This window comes from Plecotus auritus, assembly GCF_963455305.1.
Source record: "Plecotus auritus genome assembly, chromosome: 7".
NCBI classification, from domain to species: domain Eukaryota; kingdom Metazoa; phylum Chordata; class Mammalia; order Chiroptera; family Vespertilionidae; genus Plecotus; species Plecotus auritus.
The window spans coordinates 23,429,390-23,454,602 of NC_137774.1; the positions used below are offsets into that span (position 1 = coordinate 23,429,390).

Below are 25,213 nucleotides of genomic sequence, written 5' to 3' on the forward strand. Positions count from 1 at the left end.
CACTGGATCTATGTCACATTGATTTATAACAGTTATTTCTTTGGGGGGGGGTAAAAAAGCACACACAGATGCAAACAATTACTCTATTTTTGTAGGCAACAAGTGAGGTGGGTGGTAACTGAGAAATTTTTTTAAAATCCTGTCACAATATTCTGCTTTTTCTTAAGAAACCCTCCTCACACAACAAACGTTTGCCACATCAGAGAATTTCCAGGGCCCGAAGCACCACTTTGATTCCAGACCGCTGCAGGCATTAGCAGGAGGTAATTAGGGTAAAAAGTTCAGCCACAGTTCCATGTCTAGAGTCCTGCCAGAAATAAATTTCCTCTCTCTTCACTGGTTTCTACTGTACCCTCCCAAAGAATCATATTGAAAACACATTTATCTTTGTAGAGTTTGTTCCTCTTGTAATTAACATTGTGGCATTTACAGTGTTTAATAATTTGAACCGGCCCCAATCTCAGCCGTTTGGTCGTTAAGAGTGGAGGCGTGCATTATCATTTTCCCTCTGTTGCTGCTCCATTTGAGAAGCGACACACACAAGTGTATGCTGCAGCTGTTTTCATCGAGCTCTCTGGTCATCATAAACTGCTTTTATTTCCTTGTTTGAGAAAGGTGCAGGGACAAAACCGACCGACAAATGCATTCAGAATGTGTTCCAGGAAATGTTTCAAGGAAATGAAAAGGACTACTATGAAAAGAAAATAAAACAGAAAATGTTGCTTTACAACATACAAATGTATTATATTTTATTGTTTCCAGAGAGCGAACTATGAAGTGTTATAGTATTTAAGTAAGTGATAAAACCTAAATATACCATTTTAAGCACTTACACTTTTTTTAAAAATCTCCAAAGGTACACTCAAAATACTGTTTCTTGTTTGTGCCCCTATCTTCATTCCTCTCCACAAGCACATTCACCCACACCAGGAGGCTCTGATTAATATGCCAGTTATCTCACAATAACGGTTTTAATCTTCTCTGGATATTGTGCTTAAAAAGATGTTAATAAAATTATTTGAATGCTAAGAAAAATCACTTATTCTAACAAGTGGTTCTAACAAAGGACAAAATCAGTTAATACTAAAATACACATTCAAAACACAAACAACAACACAACAAAAATAAAATCTTGCCTCTAGGATACTATGGTTGTGACACTACCTTTTTGAGACCAGAAAGTTTTTTTTTTTTTTAATATAATAATCTGTTTATAAACATAAAGTAATATTCAAATCGTCCAAAATTTTTTCAGGATTTTTAGCAAACTATAAGCCCAAGAGAAGTTTATCTTTTCCAATTCTCCTCAAGTATTTGGTCCTCTGTAACCTAAGATATGACTAACAGCCTTACACATAAAAATAAACAAGGAAATTGTGGCCCTCTGTACCACCCTGCACAAATACAGAACCCAAAATCTTTTAGCATTAAAAACAAAAACAACAATTTCCTCTACCACTTCACTTAGCATGACCTTTCCCACAAAGTAACTACCCAGGACTTCCCATTTGTCCTTTTCCCCCTCAAGATCTGGATGGCTTCAAGGATTTCTGCCATCTTTCAGGGAAGTTTGCAAACTAGACTTGTGTAACAATATCATGTTATGTACCATTACAGTAGGATTTACAATTCTCAATCATAAAGAAATGCTATTTAAAGGTGTTCAATCATTGGAATAGTACTAGGGAGAGATACTATAACTAGCTGAAATATAGTCAGTGCCCATAAATATTTCTTTTTTTTTTTTTCCATAAATATTTCTTGAAAGAATGTAAAGCCCCTCTTAGAATAAAAGAAAAAAGAAACATTAAAATTAAGCATTCCTTGGGGTTGGCAGCCTAGGTAATCAATTATATTGACATAGTCAGTGATTAAAATATATTTAAGTCTTAGTTAAAGCAAATAACCTTTCTCAACTCCCAATTCTTTGATTCAAGAAAATCATCAAGTCACAAAACGAGTGAGATTTAGCAAGAATTTATTCTGTCTAAATACCATATAGCTACATCAACAAAATATTGTCCCCCCAAAACTGTGAAATAACATTTGATTTGGAAACTCTCATGGATCTCCATAATGAATTACTTCATTTTCACCATCAATTTTGTGCTTATTAGGATTATCCCAACACAACTGATCTCTTTTCAAGGCTGTTTCACTGTGCACGTGCTCTGTCCCACCAGAAACAGAGGAAGTCTGCCTGTACGAAATTCCACCAAGTCGGAATCTATGCAGATGTTCTTTCCCTTTTGGTTTTTCTTTAATTTGCAAATCTTGTAATCTAAGCCTGAAGCTGACTGAACCAACATTTAAACCAGTATAGCAATATCAGCCAAAAACCCAATCTGTTTTCTATTTATATGTCAAGACTGCATCCTTTTGGTGGCTGAAAAAACTGTTGTTTTGAAATGATTACACAGAGAAACTGCAAGCCTGTTAGTAGTTTTATGTACTGGTTCGAAATGGAAAGCTTCACTTTTGAAAGGCCTTTAGTTTAAGATGCAGAGCAGAAGAAAAAGCAACAATGAATTCAAGACTCCCACCTTTATGTTTTTAATGGTATATTAAAGTCACCTTAAACAGCATGACAGCAAAGTATCTCCCAAAAATAAAGACCTCAGTGATACTCAGAGACACTTACTACACAAAAATGTGCTGCTTCTAGTGAGTGCCAGGAAGGGCAGAAGGGATGCATTAAAAAGGGCATGAGAAAACCATTGTGTGTGAGGGATATGCTCATTATCCTGATTGGAGTGATGGTTTCGTGGGCATATACAAATGTCAAAATGTATCACACTGTACACTTTATGTGAAGTTTGTCATGTTTCAATTATTCCTCAATGAAAATATAAATATATAAATATAACATGAGATTCTTTGGGGGGGAATATAAACTAATTATCATTTTCCAATGAAAGTAAAGAGCTCCTATTCATCAGAGATGCTACCAGGTCCATTACCGGACTAGGATGTGAAGGCTGACAAACTTTAGCACAATGGATAAATTGGGCGCAGCCATATTTCTCAAATAGTCACACAGGGTGGCTTTATATATACATAGGTATACATTTGTTCTTCACATGTATATGAAAAGAAGTCTTTGGTAATGAGCGCTCCCTGGCTACGCTTCATATCTTTCGGACCCAAATAATAAGAGGTGCACCTAATAAGGGCCTGACACTTTCCTAAATACTCTAAAGCACTGCCATATTTCACAGTAGTTATTTATGAGCACCACTTTATAAATAAGGAAACTGAACCTTAAAACTGGTAAATAATTTCATTTATGTAACTAACTATTCAGATCTAGGTCTGTGTGACTTCAAAATCTTTGTTCTTTTCATTATTCTAGACAATTCTATCCATGGGTTCAGGAATATCAATGAATATTACAGAGTACCAACATTAGGCTAAATGCACATAGAAGAAAATCGTAGAACCAAAAATGAAAATCAGATCCATTAGCCATAAATATCTCTATTAGATTTATCACTATTAGCACCTATTAGATTTAAATACTACAAAAGCTGCCACTGTCCTAAGTGACTTGGCTCAGTGGACAGAGAGTTGGCCTGAGGACTCAAGGGTCCCAGGTTCGATTCTGGTCAAGGGCATGTACCTTGGTTGCGGGCACATCCCCAGTGGGGGGTGTGCAAGAGGCAGCTGATTGATGTTTCTCTCTCATTGATGTTTCTGACTCTCTCTCCCTCTCCCTTCCTCTCTGTAAAAAATCAATAAAATAAAATAAAATAAAATAAAATAAAATAAAATAAAATAAAATAAAATAAAATCTGCCACTGAAAGCCCAGTGTGATCCAGAATATCTTAGTGTCAAGATTTGAGTTGAAGGCTCACACACAATACACTACTATCCTCTGGCAAGTTTTCCTTATTCAAATTTCTAGAAACACCTGTAAAATTTCCTAACTAATTGCTCAGGGTTATGGGTTCAATTCCGGTCAAGGGCACATACCTCAGTTGCAGGCTAGATCCCCAGCCTGGTCAGGGCAGGGCTTGTACAAGAGGCAACCAATCAATATGTCTCTCTCACTTTAATATCTCTCTCTCTCTCTCTCTCTCTCTCTCTCTCTCTCTCTCTCTCTCTCTCTCTCTCAACAAACAAAAAAATACGACCTAAATGCTTTTACCAATGTGTTCGTGTATTTATACATGGCTACCGAACTCTGAATCTCCAAATATCTTTGAAAACCAATATATATCAACACGGAAAGCAAATGAAATCACCCCTGAATCAAACTGCAGCATAACTAGAGAGAGAAAAACACAACAACTTTATTTATATGGGGAGGAGGCTTAAATATTCAAAACTGGCAGTCTTCTCCTAAGCTGGCCCAGAGCTGAGCAGGGATTACTTGAAAAACAAGAAGGGAGTAAGTACAACAGTCTTAGTCCTGGCAGAGCATAGAGAAATCACCTAGGATTTACTCTCAGATGCAAGGGAGTAGGGAAATGCTTTTTAAAAAAATCTGAAATACATTGGATCAAATCGTCAGTTACTAATTACTCAAAAGTCAGGGGATGAGAGGGAGCATGTGAAGGACAGAGAAGTCTGTCACGGGAATCACATCAGACATGGGATGTAGCCTCAGGAGTTTAGTGGTAAAGAAAAGATAGAAGAAAGAGCTGAAGGTAAGGGTCTTATCAGAAAACCTGAGGAAGAACTGAAGCCACTGCCCCAAGGTATCATTTATTAAAGAAACCCAGGTAAAGCATCCAAACCTCTCCAACCACAGCCCCTAATCTCTATAAAACTGATTGTTAATGCTGCCCAGAAAAATCATATTGAGCTTATTATGAACAAAAATGGAGTAAAATCATTCACACAAAACTACTGGGAAACCAGAGTTTTATCTTAATGAAAATATCCCCCCCAAACCCACAAAATAAAAAACTTAACACAATAGTACAACACAATTACTCAAACATGCATGCCTCACTTAGTAACTTTAATTTGTTCCTGAAAACTCTGCCACTAAATGAAAAGGCATTAGGTGGAAAATCATTTCCATTAACTTTTAATGGCAAAAACTACAATGAATTCTATCCCAATCCATATTTTCACAGAGAGAAATGTTAGTTGAATATTAAAAATAAGTTTATATAATATACATTAATTTGAAAGTAAATATAGATTATAGGTCACTACTAAAGTTAATCTACTTTCAGATAGACATTCAACCTCAGAATCAGGCACGTTTGATGAGAATTATCTTCTTCTTGACACTATGACAAAAAAGACAACAACATGACATAGCCGTAAAAGAGGAATCTTTGTATGAAAAAAGTAATATCTCCTGGTCTCAAGTATCATGACTACCTCACATGACATGATGCAATTTCCTAGAATATACAACAAATTCAACAGAGTAAACTAACTCTAAAGAAAATATACCTTGTTTTATTTTATGTTTATTTTCAATCCTCTTTATAAGATCATTATTTATGCTTTTTCCTTTGTTTCACTTATATATGCACCATTTCTCCTCACCAATTTTTCAACCTTTTTGGCACTCTTAAATCTCTTGCTCTCAAAATATACATACAATGTTGGCAGGAATGTAAAATGAGACAACCACTATGAAAAATATACATCAACATGTGGTTCAGCCATTTTACTCATAGGTGTTTATCCCAGAGAAAAGAAAGCATGTATCTACAAAGACTTCAACATTATGTTCACAGCAGCATTCTTTGTAAAAGCCAAAACCTAGAAACAAGCATATCCACCAAGTGAATGGATAATCAAATTGTGGTATGCCCATATATCATATTGCTCAGCAATAAAAATAAATGAACTGTTGATAAATGCAACAAGAATGAACTTCAAAATAAATATAATGCATAACACAAGGGAAAGTGTATATTACATGATCACATTTATATAAAATTCTAGAAAATACAAAATAATCTAAAATGATGGAAAGTAGGTCTTGAAGATGGCGGCTGGCAGGACAGAGGTGAGGGAGAGGAAGTGAGTGAGTGAGGGTATGAAAGGAGAGTGTGTGGATGTGTGTGGTGTGTGTGTGAGTGAGTAAGGGACAGTTAAATCTCCATAGGAGCAGCAGGGGCTGGCAAACCAGGCTCTCTTGGACAAGGAGAGACTACCACCACTGTGGGCACGCCCCGGACTGTGAGACTCTGGCACAGAGCCCACGCCATCTTGAAAGGGAGAACGGCCTTTTTTAGGAACTCATCAGCACCACCAACCAGACAGGCCTTGCAACTGCCCCGGGACCCAGCAGCCACTCCAGCCAAAATCCTGCTGCTCCACCCGCAGACCCATGGACGCTGGGACCTCCACCTCCAAAGGTGCACCGCTCAGCAGCAGTAAGTGCAACCTCCCCCTCCCCAGTAGCAGAACTCCTGACAAAACATTCCCGAGTTTCCAGCGCATGCAGACATCCAGGGCCCACCACTCCGTAGGCAGCGCCTGGGAGCCACTGGGAGCCCTCGCGGGTGTGATTTTGTACAGACAATGGTGCGTGGCCCTCCAGTAGAAATTCTGAACTCCCTCTTCCTGAATAACTGCCCACGGACACCCCAGCTGTGCAACTTCAGAGCCAGGGCCCCTCAGAGTCCACCAGAGTTCTGCGCAGGCAAAGGCACCTCCACACTCACACATTTCCAAGGAGCAGGACCCCTGAGCCCATCGATCTACAAAGCGCTCGGGGGAGCAGCTGTGAGACTCTGCTGGGTGTGATTCTGCACAGACAAGGGCACGCTGCCCCGCAGTAGAAATTCTGAATTCCCGCTTCCTGAATAACTGCCCACATTCATCCCATCTGCTCAACCTCAGTGCCACGACCCCTCAGAGTGCGTCAGAGCTCTGCACTGGCAAACGCACCTCCACAGATGCCAATTTCCAACAGGCAGGCACCCAGAGCCCATCTACCCACAGGGCGCTCGTGGGAGCCACTGTGAGGCCTCCCTGGGTGTGATCTTGGACAAACAGGGGCACACTCCCCCGAGCAGTAGAAATTCTGAATTCACTCATCCTGGATACCTGCCCACAGGAGACTCAGTTACGCGGCTACACTGCCAGGGCCCTTCAGAGAGCTTCAGTGTGCCTCGCTGGCAAACATACCGCGGGTGCCCCTGTGAGCCACCACTGGGAGCGAGTGCCTATCCACCACAGGTGCAGCAGCAAAAGCTGAGTCTGCCCACTGCACAACTACAGAACTCTGGACACCACAGTCACGCCTTTCCAGAGTGCAGGCCCCCTGAGCCCCATCACCCCAACAGACGGTTCCTGGGTGCCACTGTGAGTCCCCGCTGGGCATGTGTGATTTCAATTAAGGGTGCAAGACAGCAAATATTGGGACACTCCCCTCCATGGCGGCTGACTTCTAGACACCACAGTTGTAGCTCTCAAGCTCACAGGCCTACATCAAGAGAACCCAAATAGCTCAAGTAAGGAGCTACACTAGATTACCAAGCCCAGAACTGAGAGATTACACCAGTAGCACCATCCCCAAAAGAACCTGGGTAGCAAAGCAACTGGATCTACAATTAAAACATTACAGGAAAACATGGGAAGACAAAAAAGCAATCCCCAAAGGAAAGAAAAAGAGGAATCACCAGAAAGGGAGTTAAATGAAATTGAGGCTAGCAGCTTATCAGAGAAAGAATTCAGAGTAATGGTTATAAGGATGTTTAAATGGCTAGATGACACATACACACAACTCAATGAGAATTATAAGGAGCTGAATGAGAATGTCGCCAACATGAAAAGGAACCAAGAGGAGATGAAGAACGACATAGCTGCAATAAAGAACACAATGGAAGGCTTAAACAGTAGACTAGAAGAGGCTGAGGACCGCATCAGCGAATTAGAAGACAAGGTAGGAAAAAACACACAAACACAGCAGCAACTGGAAAGAAGACTTAAAAAGCAAGAGGAGAGCCTAAGGGAGCTTTGGGACAACACAAAACAAAACAATATTCGCATAATAGGGGTACCAGAAGGAGAGGAAGAGAAGCAAGGAATAGAAAACCTGTTTGAAGAAATAATGACAGAAAACTTCCCTTGATACTGGCAAGAAAAAAACCATGCACGTCCAAGAAGCACATAGAGTCCCAAACAAGATGAACCCTAAAAGACCAACACCAAGACACATCATAATTAAATTGGCAAACACCAACGACAAAGTAAGTATCTTAAAGGCTGCCAGAGAGAGACAGAAAGTTACCTACAAGGGTTCTCCTATTAGAATATCAATGGATTTCTCAACAGAAACACTCCAGGCCAGAAGGGAATGGAATGAAATTTACAAGTGATGCAAAGCAAGGGACTGAACCCAAGAATACTATACCCAGCAAAGCTATCATTCAAAATTGAAGATGGAATCAGGAGCTTCACAGACAAAAAAGGGCTAAGAGAGTTTATCACTATCAAGCTAGCAATACAAGAAATGCTAAAGGGACTGCTGTGAAAAGAAGAAAGAGAAAGGCAAGAAGAAACACAAACATTAAGGAAAAATATGACAACAAACATGTACTTGTCAATAATAACATTAAACGTAAATGGATTAAATGCACAAGTCAAAAGACATAGGGTAGCTGAATGGATAAGAAAACATGACTCATATATTAGCTATCTGCAAGAGACCCACCTCAGAACAAAGGATTCACAAAGACTGAGAGTGAAGGGATGGAAAAACATTTTTCAAGCAAATGGAAATGAGAAAAAAGCTGGGGTTGCGATACTCATATCTGATAAAATAGACCTCAAAGTAAAGGCTATAACAAGAGATAAGGAAGGCCACTACATATTACTAAAGGGAGCAATTCAACAAGAAGATATAACTCTGGTAAACATATATGCACCCAATACAGGAGCACCCAAATACATAAAACAACTTCTGGAAGATATCAAGGGAGAGATTGATAGCAATACAGTCATAGTAGGGGACTTTAATACCCCACTGACACCACTGGATAAATCAACTAAACAAAAAATCAGCAAAGAAACAGCAATCCTAAATGACACACTAGATCAGATGGACTTAATTGACATCTTTAGAACATTTCACCCCTAAGCTACAGAATATACATTCTTCTCCAGTGCACACGGAACATTTTCAAGGATAGACCACATATTAGGACACAGGCAAAGTCTCTTCAAATTCAAGAAGATAGAAATCATATCAAGCATCTTCTCAGATCACAATGGCATAAAACTGGAAATTAACTACAATAAAAACAATCCCAAAAAATCAAACACTTGCAGACTAAATAGCAAGCTATTAAACAATGACTGGGTTACCAGAGAGATCAAGAAATAAAAAACATCATGGCAACAAATGACAATGAAAACACAACAATCCAAAATCTATGGGACATAGTGAAAGCAGTCTTGAGAGGGAAGTTCATAGCTCTACAAGCCTACTGGCAAAAAACAAAAACAAAAAATGGTAATAAATTATCTAACCCTACAACTCAAAGAATTAGAATGAGAGCAACAAGAAAAGCCCAGTGTAAGCAGAAGGAAGGAAATAATAAAGATCAGAGCAGAGATAAACGACATAGAGACCAAAGAAAATACAAAAGATCAGCAAAACCAAGAGTTGGTTCTTTGAAAGGATAAACAAGTTTGACGAACCTCTTGGCAACTCACCAAGAAGCAAAGAGAGAGGACACAAATAAACAAAATCAGAAATGAAAGAGGAGAAATAACAACAGACCCCACCGAAATACAAAGGATTGTTAAAAAAAAAAATACTATGAACAACTCTATTCCAACAAACTGGACAACCTGGAGGAAATAGACATATTCCTAGAAAAATACAACCTTCCAAAACTCAATCAGGAAGAATCTAAAAATCTCAATAGGCCAATAACTATGGAAGAAATTGAAGCAGTCATTAAAAAGCTTCCAGCAAACAAAAGCCCGGGGCCAGACGGCTTCACAGGGGAGTTATACCAAACATTCAAGGAAGAACTAAAACCTATCCTCCTCAGAATATTTCAAAAAATTCAACAGGAAGGAACACTTTCAAGCTCATTCTATGAAGCCAGCATCACCCTAATACCAAAACCAGATAAAGACAACACAATGAAAGAGAATTACAGGCCAATATCCCTCATGAACATAGATGCCAAAATCCTCAACAAAATTCTAGCAAATCAGATCCAGCAGTACATCAGAAAGATCATATACCATGACCAAGTAGGATTTATCCCAGGAATGCAAGGATGGTACAATATCCGCAAATCAAAAAACATGATACATCACATAAACAAATTGAGAGATAAAAACCACATAGTCATATCAATTGATGCAGAAAAAGCATTTGACAAAAATCCAGCACCCATTTTTGATAAAAACTCTCAGCAAGGTAGGAATAGGAGGATCATACCTCAACATAATAAAAGCCATATATGACAAACCCACAGCCAACATCATACTCAATGGGCAAAAACTAAAACCATTTCCCCTAAAAAGAGGAACAAGACAGGGATGCCCGCTTTCACCACTCCTGTTCAATATAGTACTAGAAGTACTAGCCATTGCGATTGGACAAGAAATAAAAGGCATCCAAATTGGAAAAGAAGAAGTAAAACTGTCCTTATTCGCAGATGACATGATACTGTACAAAGAAAACCCTAAAGACTCCATAAAAAAATTATTAGACTTAATAAATGAATTTAGCAAGATACAAAATTAACACCAAGAAATCTATGGCATTTCTATTCACCAACAGAGAACTTACAGAAAGAGACTAAGAAAACAATCCCATTTACCATCGCACCAAAAAAATTAAGATACCTAGGAATAAACTTAACCAAGGAGGTAAAAGACCTCTACTCAAAAACTACAGGACATTGAAAAAAGAGATAGAGAAAGACGTAAACAGATGGAAGAACATACCATGTTCATGGATTGGTAGAATCAACATCATTAAAATGTCCATACTACCCAAAGCAATCTATAGATTCAATGCACTCCCCATTAAAATACCAATGGCATATTTCACAGACCTAGAAAGAACTCCCCAAAAATTCATCTGGAATAAAAAAAGACCCCGAATAGCCACAGCAATCCTGAGAAAGAAGAACAAAGTAGGAGAGATCTCAATACCAGATTTCAAGCTGTATTACAAAGCCACTGTTCTCAAAACAGCCTGGTACTGGCACAAGAACAGACATACAGACCAATGGAATAGAATAGAGAACCCAGATATCGACCCAAACCACTATGCTCAATATTTGACAAAGGAGGCATGAACATACAATGGAGTCAAGACAGTCTCTTCAATAAATGGTGCTGGGAAAACTGGACAGATACATGCAAAAAAATGAAACTAGACCACCAACTTACACCATACACAAAAATAAACTCAAAATGGATAAAGGACTTAAACATAAGATGGGAAACGATAAAAATACTAGAAGAATCCACAAGCAGAGAAATCTCAGACATATGCCAAAGCAATTTCTTCACTGATACTGCTCCTAGGGCAATGGAAACTAAAGAGAAAATAAACAAATGGGACTACATCAAAATAAAAAGCTTTTGCACAGCAAAGGAGACCATCAGTAAAACAACAAGAAAGCCCACTGCATGGGAGAACATATTTGCCAATGATATCAACGATAAGGGTTTAATCTCCAACATTTACAGGGAACTCATGCAGCTTAACAACAAGAAGATAAACAACCCAATCAAAAAATGGGCAACTGATCTAAATAGACACTTTTTGAAAGAAGACAGAAGGAAGGCCAAGAGACATATGAAAACCTACTCAAAGTCACTAATTATCCGAGAGATGCAAATCAAAACGACAATGTGTTACCATTTCACACCTGTCAGAATGGCAATCATCAACAAATCAACAAACGACAAGTGCTGGTGAGGATGCGGAGAAAAAGGAACCCTCGTGCACTGCTGGTGGGAATGCAGACTGGTGCAGCCACTGTGGAGAACAGTAGGGAGTTTCCTCAAAAAACTAAAAATGGAACTCCCATCTGACCCAGTAATCCCACTTCCAGGACTATATCCTAAGAAACTAGAAACACCAATCAGAAAGGATATATGCATCCCCATGTTCATAGCAGCACAATTTACAATAGCTAAGATTTGGAAACAGCCTAGTTGCCCGTCAGCAGATGACTGGATCAGAAAACTATGGTACATTTACACAATGGAATACTATGCTGCTATAAAAAAGAAGGAATTCTTACCATTTGCAGCAGCCTGGATGGAACTGAAGAGCATTATGCTAAGTGAAATAAGCCAGTCAATGAAAGAAAAATACCACATGATCTCACTCATTTATGGATAATAAAGAACTTTATAAACTGATGAACAAAAAGATAGATACAGAGGCAGTAAAGCATCAAAAAGACTGTCAAATTACAGCGGGAAGGTTGGGGTGGGGTGGGGGAGATAAGAGAGATCAACCGAAGGGCTTGTATGTATATAAACATAACCAATGGATGCAAGACACTGGGGGATGAGGGCATGTATGGGAGTGGGGTCGGGGGGAGGGCAATGGGAAGATATGTACACATGTAATACCTTAATCAATAAAAATTGAAAAATAAATAAAATAAAATAAATAAATAAAATGATGGAAAGTAGATCAGTAGTTATCTAAGGAAAAGGAGCTGTGGGAAGGGGGGAATTATAAACAGACATGAAGAATCTTCAGGGGGTGATATATTCATTATCTTGCTTGTAGTGATGTTTTTATAGGTGTATACTTACATCAAACATAAAATTCTACACTTCAAATATACATAGTTTATTGTATGTCAATTATAACTCAATAAAACTGCTAAATATTTAATTTTCTGGATTAAAATCCAACCTTGGAAATATAGCCACAGAGTGCATATTTAAATAAAGGGTAAGAGATTGCTAACCAATTAAAATGAAGAAATGTTCTCACTCTTACAAGAACTTCCCACCACCAAATGGATACATAATGGAAATCTCTGTGGTTAAATTACATGATCTTCAAGGTTCTTTCTACTTCTAATATTCTATGTTTATCTATGTAAACATCACATCTCCAATCCACATTGTGTGTAACATGATGATAGCGTATTTTATGTTGGGATAACCATTCTTCTAGGTCTGCAGTCAACTGTTTAATAATACTACTCTTTTGCAATTATTCATAATACCCAACAAGATCCTAACCACAAACAGCTACATTACTGGAACTGTTTAGTAGACAATATACAAAGAGCTTTAGTTTCCTAAGAGAGTGTATATCCCTTAGTATACTGTCCATACTTCCTCTCCCTCCTTCAAATTGTTACACAAGGCACTGACTTAATCCCTGGATCAGTAGCACAATAAACATTATCTCCCTCCAAGACCTTACATAGCTTATCTGGAATGATTATGGTACTGCTTCTTACACACATACACAGATAGACACAAACACACATATACACACAAAAGAAAGAAAGAACACATCACTATCATGAATGCAATTAGAGCCAGTATTTTCAATTGTGGGCTAAAGCATAATATGTTCATAGTTAAAGGATAAAATATGAGGAAGAACTCGGATTATTTCCATAGCAACTCCCACTTCTTTGAAAAGGTACTATAAATTTATAAAAATGAAAATTGTATTAAAAAAATATTTTGTATTTCCCCAAGAATAATTTAAGAAGCAGTATTAACTGGAAATATAAGCAACTGACAATGTCTAAAGCACCAGGTACTCAATTAAGCATTTGCCAGTGAAACAGATGGCAAATGACATGTCCTGTACCTCTCCAAAGGGGGAAGGAGGTCTTACTAGCTTTGAAGATGTTAACAACCTGGTTCAGTATATATGTTTCTTCAGATTTAAAACTTTTCTCAAAATCTGGAGACTGGCAAGTGAGGCAAAGGCCTGGGTCCACAACTAACTGGGCCTGAACCTCCCTTAGCATCAGTTTCCTCGCGTATAAAATGAGGATAATACAATCTCCTTCACAGGCTTGTTTCTGGATTAAATGATGTTACATAATGGAAACTATTTAACAGACCTAGTACATAGCAGGCATTGAACATTTGCCTTCCAGTCCCTGGTGCTATATTAGCATAGTCAACAAGTACATGCCTCATAAAAGAGAGACTGAGTTATAACTTTTTTGTTTTTTTATCCCAGGAATTGGGAAACAGATTCTAAAAGAATTCCCCTATAATGAGATTTCTCTACTATTACAGTCAACTTTAAAGTTACTGAGAAGTGTCTTGTGTATTTGACATCACCATCTGCCAACCTACTGCTAACACTTAGAATAACACTTAAAATATATACATACTCACAGATCGCTTGCTCAGATTAGAGAGAAAATTCTATTCACAATTGCAATATGACACTTACAAGAAACAGAACACAGTCCTCAATGAAAATGTCCTTCCTGTGACTGTAAACATTCTGACAAAGATGCTACATAATCAGTTCAGCAAATAAATAACTGAAAACAAAACGAGTATTTTCCAGCAGCCTTTGGCATTAGAGAGAAAGGTATAAACCAGAAGAGAAAAAATATAGAGAGCTTATACATATACAGTAAAAACAAGATACCTTACCCTAGGGTGCATGAAGTGACTTATGAACTTAATTCAAAAGTTTCTTTGCCATGTTATTTATCAATTATCATTATTTAAAACAGCCCACCAGGTAATACAGACATACAGAAGTCTATTGACAGAATGATTCCCCTTCTATGACATAAATTAAGGAGCAAAAATGGGAGGGCCCTAGCTGGCTTCGCTCAGTGGATAGAGCATCGGCCTGCGGACTAAAGGGGCCCAGGTTTGGTTCCAGTCAAGGGCAAGTGCCTGGGTTGCAGGCTCAATCCCCAGTAGGGTGCATGCAGGAGAGAGCCAATCAATGATTCTCATCATTGATGTTTCTATCTCTCTCTCCCTCTCCCTTCCTCACTGAAATCAATAAAAATATTTTAAAAAATGGGAGGAAGAAAATGAATATCTACAATACATTTTTTTCAAGTAGGTAAATGCTATTTTAATCAGGACTAGATTCACTGCTCCTGTGCAGATTAATTTTTATTTGTCAACCTAGCTAGGCCACAATAACCAGATTTAGTCAAATATTATTCTAGATGTTTCTGTGAAACTTTTTTAGATAAGATTAGCATGTAAGTCAATATAACTTGAGTTAAGTAGATTGTACTCTATCATGTGAGTGGGGCACATCCAAACAGTTGAAAGCTTTAATAATAATTTTTATTAACACCTTCTTGGAGGAACAGGGAATTCTGCCTCCAGATTAAGATTGCCATTCTTCTCCCGGTCTCCAGATTTTAGGCTTACCAGCCTTGACAGTTATGTGAGCCAATTTCTTAGAATCTCTTATACACATACACAGACACACACACACACACACACACACACACACACACACACACACACACAAACACCCCTACCTCTCACATCCCATTGGTTCTCTGGAGAACCCTAATATAACCCACATACCATCAAATTCATCATTCAACAAATTATCTCATCACCATATCTCACCACCTTACCCTCACTATGTTAGCTTATCCTATCTAATAAAAGAGTAATATGCAAATTGACCATACCTCCGCTACACCCACAAGTCACACCCACAAGTCACACCCACAAGTCACACCCACAAGTCACACCCACCAGCCATGCCCACCATCCAATCAGGAGGGAATATGCAAATAAACCCAACCAAGATGGCTGCAGCCACAGAGAGCAGGAGGGAGGCTTGGGTTTCCCTAGCAATGATGGAAACCAAGCTTTCCACCTGCCCTTGCTGGCCCAGGCCTCCACTCAATGCTACAAAGTTTCAATTACAGAAGATAAATAAAGCCCAACAGAAATGGGGGCAGCCACGGAGCTGGAGAGAGCAGGAGGGTTGCCCGCGGCAATGGAGGAAGCCAAGCTTCTGCAGCCCTGGCCTGCTTTGGCCTCCACTTAAGGCTACAAAGTTTCAATTATAGAAGATACATAAATCCCAACAGAAATGGCTGCCACCACGGAGCAAGCAGAAGGCTTGGCTCCACTCCAGGCTACAAAGTTTCAATAGTAGAAGATAAATAAATCCCAGATACCAGGGCCTCTGCTTGGTTTGCTGGGGGGTATGGCTGGCCTGCAAACCACCACAGGCCCCTTGCCCAGGCCGCCCCACATCCCAAGGGAACCCCCACCCTGATCCGGGACACCCTTCAGGGAAAACCAGCTGGCCCCCACCTGTGCACCAGGCCTCTATCCTATCTAATAAAAGAGTAATATGCAGATTGACCATCACTCCAACACACAAGATGGCTGCCCTCATGTGGTCAAAGATCCTGCCCCCATGTGGACACAAGATGGCCACCACAAGATGGCCAGCAGGGGAGGGCAGTTGGGAGGGACCAGGCCTGCAAGGGAGGGCAGTTGGGGGCGATCAAGCCTGCAGGGGAGGGCAGTTAGGGGTCACCCGGCCGGCAGAGGTGAGAAGTTGGGGGTGACTGGGTCTGCAGGGAAGGGCAGTTGGGGGGGGGGCAGGCCTGCAGGGGAGAGCAGTTGGGGGGTACCAGGCCTGCAGGGTAGGGCAGTTATGGGGTGACCAGGCCTGCAGGGGAGGGCAGTTAGGAGTGACCAGGCCTGCAGGGGAGGGCAGTTAGGAGTGACCAGGCCTGCAGGGCAGTTAGGGGCAAACAGGCTGGCAGGGGAGCAGTTAGGCATCAATCAGGCTGGCAGGGGAGTGGTTAGGGGGTGATCAGGCTGGCAGGCAGAAGTGGTCAGAGGCAATCAGGAAGGCAAGCAGGTGAGCAGTTGGGAGCCAGCAGTCCTGGATTGTGAGAGGGATGTCCGACTGCCCGTTTAGGCCCAATCGGACATCCCTCTCAGGGTCCCAGATTGGAGAGGGTGAAGACTGGGCTGAGGGACCGCCCCCCCATGCACGAATTTCATGCACTAGGCTCTAGTCCTATATAATCCTATATAATAAAGAGCTAATATGCTCATTAGACCAGCAGAACCACCTTCCAGAATGACCTTCTGGAACAACCAGTGGGCGGGGCCATGGGGACACGAGGCAGCCGGGGCTGCGATGGGGTATGACCACCCAATCACTATGACCACCAGGGGGCAGACGCTCCAACAGGTAGGTTAGCTTGCTGCTGAGGTCCGGCTGATTGGGACTGGGCTGACCCCATCAGCCCCAATCAGGACTGGGAGAGATGGCCCCCATTGGCCCCGATCACCAGCCAGGCCGAGGGACCCCATCCATGCACAAATTCATGCACCGGGCCTCTAGTTTTTTGATAAAGTGATATCACAATAAATGAATCCTACAGAAATAATAATAAAAAAAAAACAATCTCCTTAATCTTACAGCTAGCAGAGTTGATAAGAAACAGAACATCTTTTAAACACTACAAGCCAAACTCAGCAGGTAGCTGAGTGTCTTCCACAAACATCTTTTTGAGGGGCTTCCACAGGCCTTCCTGCACCTGAATTACAGAGGGCTAAACAAACATCAGGAAAAGTGAGATCATCACCATAGTAGCTCATCCTCCTCTGTGGTTCCCATTCTCTTTCAGCTCCCTCATCAACACATCAGTTCCCTGGTTATTCTGCTGACTTGAATATGGTGTTGAGTTCCTCTAGAAAGTTTAGTACTTCATTTTTTGTATCTCTTCAACACCAAAATTTCCATTTGGTTTTTCCATAATTTCTAACTCCCTATTGAGACCCCCTATTTTTTAAATCATCGTTATCATACTTTCCTTTAATTCTAGACACATGGCTCATTTAGATCTTAGAATATACTTGTAACAGCTGCTTTAAAAACCCTTCTCTATAGAATTTAACCATGGACACAATCAGCTTCTATTTCCTTTTTTCTTCAATATATCACATTTTCCTGTTTCTTGACATGTGTCATAATTTTATGTTGAAAATTAAACATTTTCTATGATATGGTATAACATCTCTGGCATCTGTCTTCCTACATAATGTGAAGTTTTACTTTTCTTTAAGTCTTGCTTTTATTTTAAAGTCTGGTTTCCTGGGGTTGCCCATCTGTCCATGTAGCTTAGTGGTTAGCTGAGATTTTGCTCAAATACTCTAAGTCAACATAGGCTGTCATCCTTCCCAAAAATCTATGTGTGGACAGGGGAGCACATTCAACATTCAGAACATTTTCAAGTCTCCCGAGATTTTCATTCGCCCTGGACTCTTTCGTGGGTCCTCTGCACAGACATGAAGCCACTGCCCTCACAACTCATATACCCCCTAGAGACCATAACTACCATGGACAATGTTCCCCGGCTGGCAACACCTGCCGCTCCAAGTTGAATGTGCATCTTCCAACCACAGCAGGGAAAGTGCCCGTCCTCATGATCTTTCCTACTCTTGAAAACTCAACCAAATTAGAAGGAGAACAGATGGAGTGTGATGGGAGCAGCTCCAGGCATGAATGATACAGATTCCCACTGTTACCATGTAAAGTTTAAAACTTCGCAAACATAAAACACTTTTCAGATTGTTGTAAACCATTGGTTGAGTTCCAGAGCTCTAAAATGGTTGCTTCTGCCTGTTTTGCAGATAACCATAGTCCTAAGTCATAAACTTCCATCATTCTTAAATGTATTTATACCAGTTTCTGTTCTACTGCTACAGCTTTATAACTACTTTGGAAGTCCTTACTCTTCTACATGTACTGCCAAACCTCCCATTCTTTTAGATCCAGCACATGCTGCACCTTCTTCATGAGGCCTTCACCCCTTAATCCACACACGCAATGATCTCTACTTTCGCTGAATTCCTTTTATACATCATCCTATATAATAAAAGGGTAATATGCAAATTGACCCTAATGGAACAACAGGGAACAACCAGCCGCTATTATGAGCAATGACCACCAGGGGGCAGACGCTCAACACAGGAGCTGCCCCCTGGTGGTCAGTGCGCTTCCACAGGGGGGAGTGCTGCTCAGTCAAAAGCTGCCTCTCCCGCCTCCTCGGCAGCACTAAGGATGTCCAACTGCATCTTAGGCCCACTCCCCGTGCTGCCAGAGGGATGTCTGACAGCCAGCTCAGGCCTGATCCCCCAGGGAGCGGTCCTAAGCTGGCAGGTAGACATCCCCCGAGGGGTCCCGGATTGTGAGAGGGCGCAGGCTGGGTTGAGGGACACCCCCCCCCCGCCCCCGAGTGCACAAATTTTCATGCACCGGGCCTCTAGTTATTTTATTATTATTTTCTGTGTGCTATACTTTTTTTTTTTCCAAGTTATATCCTTAAGGATTTGGGACAAGGAATTGGGTTTTCATACTTTTGTATCTTTACCCCATACCTGACATAGTGCTAAGTACACTGTAAATTTGTGCCTAGTTCAACCTCCAAATTTACACTTATAACATATGTAGTCAAACCATTTCCCTAAAAAAGCACAATTAAGACTCTAAAATCTAATCATGTTATACCATTAACACATTCTTCCCTTCTCCACTGCATCCATGATCTAAAGTGCACACTATGAGCTGAAAGCTTGTGACAGGGACTCCTGGTTGCCAAGGCTAATACCCATTTTAATCATCTTCCTTACTAACAAAACTAGTATTCTCCTTGCAGTTAGGAGTTCAAGCTGAGGAGATGCACTAACTGAAAACACAGTAGTCATCTTAAAATCATTGGGGAAATGAGTCATCAAAGTTTTCCCTCTGAAATCATAACATAAATTTTTAATAATGGTTCAAAGAATTTTTAAAATTTCCTTACCCAGAAGATCCAGTGCTCTTACAAACACCAAGAAGGGGCCTTTTCTCTGCAAAGCTGTCACACTTTTGAGTACCTGATACGGAATATAAAATGTAAAACAAAATTTTGAGAAGTATTCTTACATAATGCCCATTATTTTCATGCTCTCAGAATATTTACAGCCAAAGAGATACCAAAACATTCATTATAAATTGATATGATTTTTATACTAGTTTTTAGCAAAACTAGAAAATGTATAAATAAACCTATAATTATTTTTTAATTGAATAAAATATATTTTCTTTTAATTGGCATAAACTTAAAACTTATACACATTCTCCAGGAGCTCAAAAAATCACCCCCAACTCTACCAACTAATTATCCAGGAATAGTATGATCTTGATATCAAAACTAAATAAAGTTAAATCAGGAAAGGGAAATTATAAAATTACAGGCCATTCTCAAAACACATAAATGCAAATATCCTTTAAAAATATTAAACTAAATACCAATGTATTAGAAAAAGTAAAATCTTATAACCAAGTTGGATTTATCCAAGTAGTAGTAATAATTTTACATTACAAAACCAATTAACATATTCATCCTATTGTTTCAGCAGATGCAGAAAAAGCATTCAATTAAATTATACAGGTAGTCATGATAATACAAAATAAGCAGCAAAAAATTTTCTTACCCCAATAATGTTTATCTACAAAAGAATTACAAGTATCATTGGTAATGCTTCAGAGCATTCCCATTAAAATCAGCAATAGCACAAGGATGCCCAATGTAACTGCTCTTATTCAACGCTATACTGGATGTCCCAGACAGGATAAAAATAATCAATGAACTCAATAATATTATAGGATATGAAACCTATATAATAGCAGCAAGGAGCAGAAAAATAAAGTCATGAAATGCAAATGTATCTAAATCCAGGCAAGGAGGGGAAAGAGGAGGAGGAGGAGGAGGAGGAGATCTTGTCACCTGTCTACACATGGATGAATCTTGAGAACATTATGCTAAGTGAAATAAGTAATAAAAAAAGACAAATACTCCATTATTCCACTTATTTGAAGCTTGTAGTCAAACTCATAGAAACAGAAAGTGAAATGCTGTTACCAGTGACTGGGGTGGGGGAAGAAATGGAGAGGGCTGTTCACTGGGTACAAAGTTACAGTTTTACAAGCAGAAAAAGTTCTAGAGATCTGTGAATGTATTAGCACTACTAAACAGTACAGTTAAAATCTGTCCAGATGGTAAATTTTGTTAGGCTATTTTTACAATTTTACTACAGATTTTTGAAAAAGGTAGAAATAAGTTGTATGTGTGGTTAGATACATACATATTTTGTTATATGAAGCACGGAATACATAAACTCATAAAGATAAAAAACAATTTCAAAATAGGGATCTATTTCTTAGGGAATTAAGATGAAGATATTTGGGAGAGACAGGGAACTTTAACACTTTTTAAACAATATTTTCTGTCTCTTCAGTAATATTCCATTTCAATGGATCCCTCCAAGGATTATGAGGTTTTAATACTGAGGAGGCACCTTAATGGTTACACATTTAAACTGTGACATGACATAATCTAAATACTTTTAAATTTTAAATATAGTAGTTAAACAAAGTAAGTTAGGGCAAGTTATTTCATCCCTTGGCAGACTCTATTATCAACACCAGAATATGATAAAGATCAAAACTAAAACACAATTAATGTTCATTAATAAAGTTCTTTATAACTATTTAAACTTTTTAGGAACTACAGCAATCAGTGTTTAAGTCTTTAAAAATCATTAGTAACTATGGATTGTATGCTGTTACCCCTTTGAAACAAATAAATCAGATTTCACAATTAACAATGTGCTTTGAACGAAGCACGAGTTAAAAATTAACTGGTCCAAAGTCCACAATCTTTATGTTATAAATTAATTATGACTGAACTTCATCTCTTCAAGCCCAGTTCTTCACTCCTACCTATTTCACTTCCACCTTTAACAATAGCTATTTTCCTTCTGCTTCCTGGTGTCGGCAAGGTCTTCACAGGTTGTACCTGGATTCAACACACCACTTTGACATGCTGATGAATGAAACATCATGGCCTTAGCATGCAAATAATCCTGGCAAAAATTGTTTGATTGTTTTGGGTTTCTCAAACCTGAATTCAAGAACTCCATTGGTTTAGCTGACCTGAGCTGACCTGATCAATTAGTACCACAAACTTTATAGAAGATCAGCCACCTAATACTTACTAAAGACTCATACTCTTCATGGGTATTTAGTGAAGGAATCAAAGCAAAAAAAAATTTTTTTTAAATACAAATTTAAGTAGTTGGAAACCTATACAGCAAAACCATAATTCTGCTTTAAATAATTTCATTGAGGATACTTTGAATAAATACAATTTTGAAAGTGTTAGCATAAAAATTCTACAATCTCATGGACACTGTAGCTATTAACCTGATTTTTCATGCAGTATAAATAGTAGCATGTACTCTCCATGATGCCTAATGGAGTCATCACTCTCCCATACTGTAATCCTCCAAATTGTAGAGGATTAACTTTTTATATATAAAATTGTGTTTATTTGCATGTACAATAGAGAGAATGACGTTACACACACCTGTTCTACAGCATTTAACAGAATGCAGCATGGTGATTGAAATGAAAACCAGCTAGCCAAATCCATCAAATATAAAAACTACTGCAATCCTGTTGCAAAGTCCTTTTGTTAAACTCCTTTTATTCTAAATCCTTTTAATTCTGTCCTATAACACTAAAACATTTATAAAAAGCTTAAAATCCTAATAAATCGCACAATTAAAGTAATGAAAATGGGCTTGCCCACCAAATCACAACTCCTCTCCCCCTCAAAAAAATTCAAGACAGTTTGCATGTCAGAAAATGTTAAATAATGTTAAATAATACCCCTCACCATTGTAAACTCATTTAAACCAATGAGTTTAAGCTCATAAATCAGCCTTAAGGATTTCAAGATAGCAAATAGAAACCACTTCTGTGAGGATCCAAAAACAAATCCATATGCAAATAAAAATCCAACTGATAATGAAATATTCCAACTCTGCTCTTTTGATGTTGTGGATGATGTCTTAAGTATAAATATTTTACACAAAACTATGCTAACAGTAATAAATTCTAAATGTGAAAATCTTTTGCAGAAAGATTCTAATGAACAACTTAATGCATTTTATCAGTTAAACCATTTCCAAGTCTTCCATTCCATTTTTTCTTTACTTGAAATAATTATTTTAGAAAATATTTAATTCTGTTTGTGTACGTCCAGTTTTCCTCATAGATTCCCTTAATGTGAGCTTAAAGTTGTAGTCATATATATTACAGGTCTAAATTTTGGCTAAAAAATATGATTCTGTTGTCAATTTATAGTCATATTTTTCCCACTAAAAATTTCCATTTTCTTACAAAATTTTCCATTGTGTGCTATAAAGCAATCTTCATTATGAACTGGGTAATCTTCATATAAGTCTCTTACCTAAGCAAAAGAATTTTTGAAGACAGGATATGAAGTGGGAAATGAGGTGAGGAAGGAAAAATAGGAAAATAGATACACATGTTGCAGGTACCATCAACCAACCACGGGAAAGAGCAACAGGACAGAAATCTTACTACCTTGAACAGTTTTACCTAAGTATGATTACAAAGACATCTTTGCCACTTGCCTAAAATAGCCAAAATATGTATAAACATTTTAGCCTCCACAGTGACTTCAAAAGTTTAAAATATTAAAGACAACATTTTTTCATTATTGCTAGCGTTATTACCTTCCTCTGTATGTTAAAATGTTCCGTATGTGAAGTATCCCTTAACATTTAACGGCCCCATATTATTTCACTTTGATAATCAGGCTTCTTATGCTCTCTCACAGATGAGACTCATCAGACTTTAAGGAACACAAGATTACAAACCATCCATATGACAGAGGAGTAAACTGATAGTAAGAAAAGTTAAATAACTTGCCCAATAAATGCCACATGTGACCCTGAAAGACAGCCCAGAATTCTTCCCTCTGCTCACTTAAATAAAAAATAAAAAAGTACTGCTATATAAAATCATGATCAATTTCTCCACTTACAAAAAAAAAATAATTGACAAAGGCTAATGTACTTAATTCCTTAATGCATTAATTCTATCATCTGCAAAGTAGGGATAAGTACCAATACTTCACCTAGAATTGTGAGAATTATAAAAAATAATAATAATAAATGCAATGGACTATAAGCAAAGTGCTGAAACAGTGAGAACTCAATAAACTTAATGTAATTAATTTGTTGCTGGCAACTGTAATATGGTGAATCCATTCATCTACTTTTCTGGTGAAGAAAAAATAAATACGGTTCACACCCTTGACTCTTTTCTTACTCCTTTTTCCATGATGCCAGTATTTCTACACCTCGCTCACCCACACTGAAATATGCCAAGCACACACCTGCCTCAGGAATGCTGAACTTTCTCTTCTTTCTCCTGGGCATAAATACCCAGTTATGCCCTAGTCATCTATCTAGTTCATTTGTCTACTTTTTTTAGTTCATTCTCAAATATTTTCCTATCAGAAAGATCATGCTACATCATGCTCTAGGTACCTACCTGATTTTATTTTTCTTCAAAGCACTTAACAGAATCTCATATTATACACATTCTAGTCATTTATTTGTCTCAGTGCATTCAAATGATGGCTCAAACTCCATGACACAAAAAGACTTGTATGAGAATGTTCACAACAGCTTTATTCATAATACCTCAAAACTATACTCAACCCAAAGTCCACCAACAGAAAAATGGATAATTTAGTATTTTAATAGAATGGAATATTACTCCACAATAAAAAAGAAAGATACATTGATACACACATCATCATCAAGAACAGGGAAAACTACTCCCTCTAAAGTAAAGATATCAGACAGTACATGCCACTGGAGTAGATGATTTATAACCCTAATTCTGAAGTTTAATTGCCACATCTGTAAAATGGAGATTCTACATAACTTGCACATAGCAAATGATTAATAAATGGCAGCTATTACAATACTAAAATAAAATGAAGGCATTCTGGAGAACTGATGTAAAAAAAATTAGTGAAATCACACAAATATTTAATGATAAGTTAAACATAGAAGTAACAATTATGAGATTCTCTCAATGCTATAAGTTATTTGAAAGGATGCAACAGATAAACTAAAATAGAATTAAATCATCCCTACTCAGCAGGAATTTCTGGACTACTCAGAAAACTAGTACACATGAAATACGAAGAAAAGTAAACGATAGGCATTAGATTCTCTCTTGAAGCACCCAAAAAGTTCATAGAGATCATCTTTGCTTGGTTGATCAGAAAGTTTTCACAAAGAATGCCAAACTGGAATTAAGGTTTTAAAGGATAAGAATATATGGATGAGGAGAGGAAAAAATAAAACATAAAGACAAGAAAATACAGCCCCACCGGGTTGGCTCAGTGGTTG

General features: G+C 38.5%; 1 protein-coding gene across 18 annotated transcripts in view; it reads right to left on the reverse strand.

Moving 5' to 3' along the window:
• BCAS3 (BCAS3 microtubule associated cell migration factor) overlaps positions 1–25,213 on the reverse strand; it is a 490,554-nt gene that overhangs the window by 399,456 nt on the left and 65,885 nt on the right. For all 18 annotated transcript variants that reach the window (XM_080677777.1, XM_080677775.1, XM_080677776.1 and 15 more), the window contains exon 7: positions 19,735–19,807. In XM_080677777.1, coding sequence (XP_080533903.1) covers positions 19,735–19,807 — 73 coding nt within the window. The remainder of the gene's footprint in view (positions 1–19,734; positions 19,808–25,213) is intronic.